The sequence below is a fragment of the Tetrao urogallus genome, assembly GCF_951394365.1.
Source record: "Tetrao urogallus genome assembly, chromosome: 2".
Classification (NCBI taxonomy): Eukaryota; Metazoa; Chordata; class Aves; order Galliformes; family Phasianidae; genus Tetrao; species Tetrao urogallus.
The window spans coordinates 78,923,439-78,930,577 of record NC_136814.1 but is presented as its reverse complement, the minus strand read 5'-3'; the positions used below and the strand labels follow the sequence as shown (position 1 = coordinate 78,930,577).

The 7,139-nt window shown below is 53.0% G+C and overlaps 1 protein-coding gene across 1 annotated transcript; it reads right to left on the bottom strand.

The window, feature by feature from the left end:
* Positions 1–521: 521 nt before the first annotated feature.
* On the bottom strand, positions 522–1,661 carry HTR1B (5-hydroxytryptamine receptor 1B; the record flags this gene model as incomplete). The annotated part of the gene is made up of 1 exon (XM_079532837.1): positions 522–1,661. One exon carries the CDS (start codon positions 1,659–1,661, stop codon positions 522–524), a length of 1,140 nt encoding a protein of 379 aa, XP_079388963.1.
* Positions 1,662–7,139: the final 5,478 nt, after the last annotated feature.

Here is a 7,139-nt window from a genome sequence, read left to right as displayed (position 1 = left end):
CAGCCTGTACTACCTTCCTCCCTTTCGTACGTAACACACCCATGAAGGCTGCCAACGGGTCTGCCTTCGGTGCTGCCCGACTCCGGCCCCGGGGCCGCCCCGCTCCCCGCCCAGCGTCGCCGCTCCCCGGGGCTCGGCAGCAGGCGCCGTTTAGCGCTAATTAGCCTCAGCGCGGCCATTAGCATACGAATTGCCGGCAGATTGGTTTAATAGGTGGGATAAAGAGCAGATTGCCGTGAGTCACTCCCTGCCAGCCGAGGGGGACACACACTGTGAAATGTCAGGAGCGTGTAGCATCACTGCCACCGGCAACGCAAAGGGGCTAAACGGCAGCCGGGGAGGGGGACGGCCTGACCCGCAATCCCAGCAGCCATGCCCGAGACGGGACAGAAAGCTGTACGGTGAGCCCGCTCCTCGCTGCTCCTATCCCCGATTCCCCCTCGTCCCATCGCACCCACCTGTGGCATCGGGCACGGGCGTGCGCGGGGGCGGCCCCGGAGAACACATCGCATTCCAAATGTTCAGCCTGTGCAGCGGAAACGGATGAGTTTGTGGAAAGCTTGCTTGAAGTCTTCGTTAGACATGGTATAGATGATGGGGTTGATGAGGGAGTTGAGATATCCCAGCCAGTTGAAAAAGTCAAAGATGGCCATGTGGAACCAGCAAGCATCCTTGCAAATAGGCAACACCAGGCTGATGATGAAAAAGGGCAGCCAACAGACGATGAAGGCTCCTAAAATAATCCCTAAAGTCTTTGTCGCTTTCCGCTCTCTAGCGGCTGTCAGCTTCTTTTTCTCCAGCAGGGCGTCCGACACCTTCACCTTCACCTGGTTCATGTACACAGGAGAGCCCGTCTCGCTGGGGCCCTCGGGGGCCTTGGAGTTGATGGATGTAACGGAGGAGGACGACCCGGGGGAGTCAGTGATCAGCTGAGCCCGAGTCAGTCTTTTCCCTGCTTTCTTTGGCGTCTGCTTCAGAATTCTCGACCTGGCTTCCACGTAGATCCTCCCGTAGAGGGCTATCAGCAGCAGCGTGGGGAAGTAGAAGGCTCCCACCGTGGAGTACACGGTGTAGAGGACGTGGTCCGTGTTCACCGCACAGTTAGAGGCTTCCTCGGCCTTTGCCTGCCGCCAGAACAGCGGGGGTATGGAAATGCAGATGGAAAAGACCCACACCAGCGCGATCATGCCCGCTGCCCGCTTGGGAGTCCTTTTCGTGGAGTACTCGACGGCGTCGGTGATTGCCCAGTAGCGGTCCAGGGCGATGACACAGAGGTGCAGGATGGACGCCGTGCAACAGGTGATGTCCGAGGACAGCCAGATGTCGCAGACGACCTGGCCCAACGTCCACTTGCCGGTCACAGTGTACAGGGTGCTGATGGGCATGACAAGGATGGAGACGAGGAGGTCGGTGAAGGCCAGCGAGGCGATCAGGTAGTTGGCCGGTGTGTGGAGTTTCCTCGTCTGGTAGACCGTTGCGATGACAAAGGCGTTGGAGAGCACCGTGGCCAGGGTGACAAGCGCCAGGACGACAGCGAGCACGATCTTCCCGGAGAGGGGGGTGGCATCCTGGTAGATCCCTTCCTCGGCGCTGCAGTTTCGGCCGTGGTAAGAGTCGTTGGCGGGGAGCAGCGGCGCTGGGCAGGGGCTCGCCGGCTCCATCCCTCCGCGGCCGCCGACCCCGCAGATGGCGGGGCTGGGCTCGGCACGGCTACCCCGGCAGGACCCCGTCGGCGCCGGGGGAGGGCTGCTTCATCCCCGCGCCGGCACCACCTCCCTCCTCCCGCCCGCCCTTCCGGGAGCGCGGAACCTCACTCCCCGCGGCCGAGGGCGCAGGGCGAAGCGGGGGCCGGGCACGCCCGCCAGCTCATCGCCCCGCCGCCTCTCCGCACAGCGCGCCGAGCCCCGAGCATGGGGCTACCCGCCCGGCCGCCCCTAAGCGCTGCCCAGCCACCGGCCGCCCTGCTCCGCGTCTCGACGGGCGCGGTGGCAGCGCCGCATGCCCGCGGGCGGCAGCTTCCCCCCGGGCTGCGAGCGCGACGGCGCGGCTGCGAGGGCAGCGGAGCCGCCCCGCCGGGTCCGGCCTTCACACGCAGCCCGCCGCCACGAGTTCGCAGTCACCGCGGGTGCGGGAGGAGGAGGAGGAAGAGGAGGGTCTGCGGGAGGCAGGGGGGGAGCTCCCCTCCCACGGCATCCCGCCGCCGGCCATGCTGTCGGGGCCCGACCTCGGCCCAGCACCGACAGCCTTGGACAAGGGCCGGTATGAGAGAGCACTGAGCAGCCGCCGCCCCTTATATAGCCCGCGGCGCGGCTCTGCCGCCACCGAGCAACGCGTGCCGCTCCCGGGCGGGCTGCCCGCCTGCCCGCGGAGGAGGAGCCGCTGCCTCCCAGCACCTCCCTCCCCGCGCCCGACGGGGGGGGGGCCGGCCTGCCCGGCCCCGCGCACCGCCTTCCCTCTGTCCTCTCGCTTTGCAGGCGGCGGGAGGAGCCGAGGTTTGGCCCCCGCCCCGGCAGCGGGGTCGGGATGGGGGAGCGGTCCCGCGCGGCCCGACGGGGATGGGGCAGTGCCGGCTGTCCGCGGAGCCCGCCCGGTGTGGCAACCCGGCGCTTCCCGGGCTCCTTTTCTTTCTTTCTGTTTTATTCATTAATTTTCAGTGTGCTCCGCCCCGAATTGCCCCGCGGGATCCTCGAGGTGCAGGAAGGAGGGGAGGGCTGGGCGCTCTGCCCGCGTCCTCAGGTTCCCACCGGCGTTGGCTTTACAGCTGCAAGAAAGTTTCGCACGCGACAGGAGATGCGAGTCAGCTTTATGCCGGGTTAGGGCGATTCTGAGCTCAGCGAAATGCCTGCTCTATCCCTCTGGTACATCTCCCTGAGATGCCACTGCAAATCTTCTAAAGAAGGGCGAGGGTCTGTGCCTGGAGTCACAGCTATGCACACCTGCACACACAGTTGCTCGCCCCATCATCCTACGAGCACCCTATTGGCAATCCTTCAGCGGGAGGGACGAGCACACTGAAGAGATGCGGGTGGAGGGAGGATGGTAAAAGGAGGGTGGGGCGGTACTGAAACGGGGTTCAGGAAAAGAAACGCTGAGCTGAGGGAACCTGGAGGCCCAGAGCCCTGCAGGGACCATCCTTCTCCTCCCCACTGCAGTACTGGGCAAGGTGCCCCGATCTCGGGATGAGCTCAGCACCCTCACGTCCTCTGGGATCAGAAAGCAGGGAGTGAGCTTGGTACTGCGTGGATCCTAGATCAGTTCCGGAGGCATTCAGAGTGCAGGAGAGAGAGGGCAGCCTTGGATCTGTTGCAGTATGGTGGTCAAAGTGTGCCCAAGTTCACCAATCTGGCAGGAAGGTAAAACATCACTAACCCTTTCTGTTTTCTCAGCAGGACCTGGGGTAGGGTTTGGTCTGTCTCCATGTTTTTATCTTATGGTGCCTCCTTGTGCTCCACAGAGCCTGATAATTGGTTGGAGCCTCTATGCGTTGCTGCACTGCAAATAATAATGTAGAGCTATCTACATCCTTCTGGTCTCTTTGTTGAGCACAGGCTTTATAATCCCAGTTTCTAATATTGTCTGCTGTTGCTTCCACTTCTGCTCAACGTTTCTGGCTGAATTTAGTTATGCTTAAGTTGGCAGCTGCCCTCTAGCCTCTGTAGCTCAGTATTTTTTCCCAAAAAGGGCTTCATACTTGAGGCTGATTTAAATTTAAAACACAGGGAATAGCAAGACCAAAACCTGATTCTTGTGTTCAGCTTCAGAACTTATTTCTCTTGTGGAAAGGTTTGTCTGATAAAGCTATATAGCCTCTAAGAGCAAAGTTCTCTGGCACTGCTTTCAGCTGTGCTGTGTCATACAAATACTTTGTGAACAGGTGATGAGTTCTGACCATCCCGTTAATTTTGTTGTTGACAATTGTTATAAAATATTCGTGTTTTCTGAGCACCACTTTTTCTGTTGTCCTTCTCCATTAATTCTGGGTTATTTTTTAATCAGAGATCATTGTTCATTTCTTCCTTCTTTGCCTTGGTGGGTAGATACCTTTCCTCTTGTTCTTCCTTGTTTGTTCTCTGCTGTAGCATTGCATTGTGCTTTGCTTGAGTATGTAGTGCTGCTGCCAGTGGTCAGGGACATAGAGGTCTTGCTCTGGTGACTTCAGACAGCTTCCCACAGGGATCACCTGGTCCCCTGGCAGGTTCAGAGGTCATTCCCTGTGCTTCCTCCTGGGGCTTCAGTTTGGTATTTGGAACTGCTGCAGCTACAACACAAAACCAACTTCCCAACAAATGGTGATCCATGCCCCAAAGCAGCACACTGCTGCAGCTGATGTTTAGAGAATATATGCCATTAAGCTGAAAGCTGCTGTTCTTCAGGCAGTGGGTGGTTGTTCCCAGAACTGGTGTCAGAGCAGGAGGTTACCCTTCCTCTCTGTCTGTCCGGACTGCATGCAGCCCCTGCCACAGCTGGGTGCATAAATTGAAATTTGATGGCAGGAAGAAGCAGGTTCTAGCTGGGTTGTCACTGAAGTGCTGGAGTCTTGGAGCAGCAGGCAGAAACATACTGTGAATCATATGTATCATCGCATGGGTGATTGTATCTCCCTGCTGTGCTGTCACTGCGAAGCTTGCATTTAAAAGCAGCAGCCACATGCCCACTGTTTACCTTCCCCTCTCCTGACTGGATCTGAGAAGATGCATATAGAAAGGGATTCCATTTCCTGAAGCTTTTGCCTTCTGTGCAGATGCAAGCATAAAATTAATTTATTTCTGCTGGCATAAGGCTATTAATGCTTCTTATTTCTAGATTTTTATGTATTAACACACCAAAGTACAGAAATAGCAATGAAAACTGATCCTGTTCCTGGTCTATTGCATCACAAACTGCCCATGAATAATGGCTCATATGGCACAAATATCATCAATGACTTGTAAATAAATTAGAGGGAGGACTGACACACAGAAACAAACGTTAAGGGTCAGAAATGGAAACTTCTACAGTCAGATCTGTCCTAAATTCAGATAATGTTGTGTGGGTTTTGGCTTCGGGATCCTTTAGATACATTTGAGCACAGGACTCAGTGCGCAAAATGAACTTCACCTCTGCCCTTGGCCCAGTTGGCAAGTTGCGTGTAATACCATCTGTAGCCTCCTGCACGGTGATGACATTCATCCTCGTATTTTAAATAATGAAATTTGGAGTCCTTCTGTTAGCAAAGATAACCTTCACTATGTAAATCAACATGGTGGTATTTTGTTGAGTGTGCCAACAGAAAAATAACGCTAATGTATGTGTGAAGTTTCTCAATGCTAACTTTGAAATACAGCTGAGGCCATTTAAATGCCAGCACTTTTAAGTCACTAGTCAAAATAAAAACACCCAGCTTGAGCAACTGAAATTTAATTATAAGGAACAGCTGGGGCTGGTTATGATTTTGACTCTGAGGACCTAGAAAAAGAAGAAAAAACATGTGGGCTCAGCAGGCACGCATACACATGGACTTCTTCATCCCATGGGAGTAAAGCCAGATTGAGTTATCTCCTTGTTCTTCACACTGGTCAGGTACAGGTGCCTGAAGATGCATTCAAATACCCTCTGAGGAGTATTCAATTACTCTTTAAGTAGACAGCTGGGGTCAAGCAAAAAGAAACTCCAGTTCCTCTTATACTGTCTCTGCATTTCATCTCCAGACACTGCCTCTACCCTGACAGATTTTGGTTCATGGAGGTGGTAGTAGAGCTTAGTGGCTGTTCCCCGTTCAGCTACGGGGTTTGCTCTCTAATGATCTACTTGGATATGCTCCACAGGAAACTGCTTTAATTCTGCCCCATCGCCTCTCCTTCCACACTCCTGTTATTCTCTGGCTTTGTTACTGAGCAGAAAAAATGACTGAAAAGGGCGGCTGCTGCTGCTGCTGCCTTGTTATTGTGCTTTCCATCTGAGGTTGCTGGAGCCTCTAATTTGCACTAAAATCAGTGCAAATGCCTGTTTTGCAGCCAGAGAGTCTGGCTGAACAACCATCCCTATGCCTCAGGCAGGCTTCAGTTGTACACCTGAAGGATTTTAAACCCACCAGGATCTGTCTGCAACACAGTTCATACAGATCCATTGGGGAACTGTTGGAAATGGCTGTGACACTACAATACGAAGACATGCCTGTCTACCAAGACCGAAAGTGGATGGCATAACATTTAACTCCAGTCTGTCACAGAAGGAAAAAAAAAAGTGTCTGTTCAGCATGAAGAGAAAGGTCCCCGTTTTTCGACTCCGTAGGGATTCGTGTGAAAAAAAGTCTCATGTTCTGTGCTCAGAGCTGGCAGAACATAAATCCCCCACTTTCAGGTGTGAGCCTTTATTGGGTTTAAAGCTTCAGCCCCTTTCAGTATGCTCAGATCTTTCTTTCTGCTTTACGGGATGAAATTGGCAATGGTTTCTTTTTAGGATCTACAGTTGTTTTCAGATATGTCCCAAATACCAAGTTTCCAGGAACGAAACACTGAATTCTGTGTTCAGGAAAAGAAGTCTGCACACGTTTTAAGCAACAAGCTACTCATACAGAAAGCTTAAAGGAAGTTTGTGCAATGCAGTGAATCACAGGAAAGAAGTAAAATGCTGAAAATAAGGAATGTTACTTTCCTTGTAAAATTAGCACATCAACATTGATTTAAGGGGAAGTACAGATTTATTCTTACTAAGAATATAGTTCTTCTACATGGTTAATTAATATTTATCTAGGAAAGAAGGTAATGTATTCTAAGCCCACTGCCACGATGTATAAGCGTGCTGTAGTCTTCTTTGTTCCCAGAGGTAATCAGAAACGAGGAGCTTTTGCTGGTATGCAGATTTGGGCTGCTAATTTAATAAAATGCATTATCCATTAATTTGAATCCTTTTAGGATGTTACTTGACAGTTTCTTCTGCAGTATGAGACTCAATTGCAAAATTTAGTTGTCTGTTCTGCTTAGCAAGAAGCTTACGGAGAGGATCTTGCAGCATGCTGAAAATCAGAAAAGGAAGAAATTCTGAAGGCCACAGAGATCTTGTAGGTCTATGGAGAATGCAGACTACAGCAGCAAAAGTAAAGCAGTAGCAAATGGCTGTCCAAATACCAGAGCCTGCCGAGATCAGGAGGTCCTCTGCAG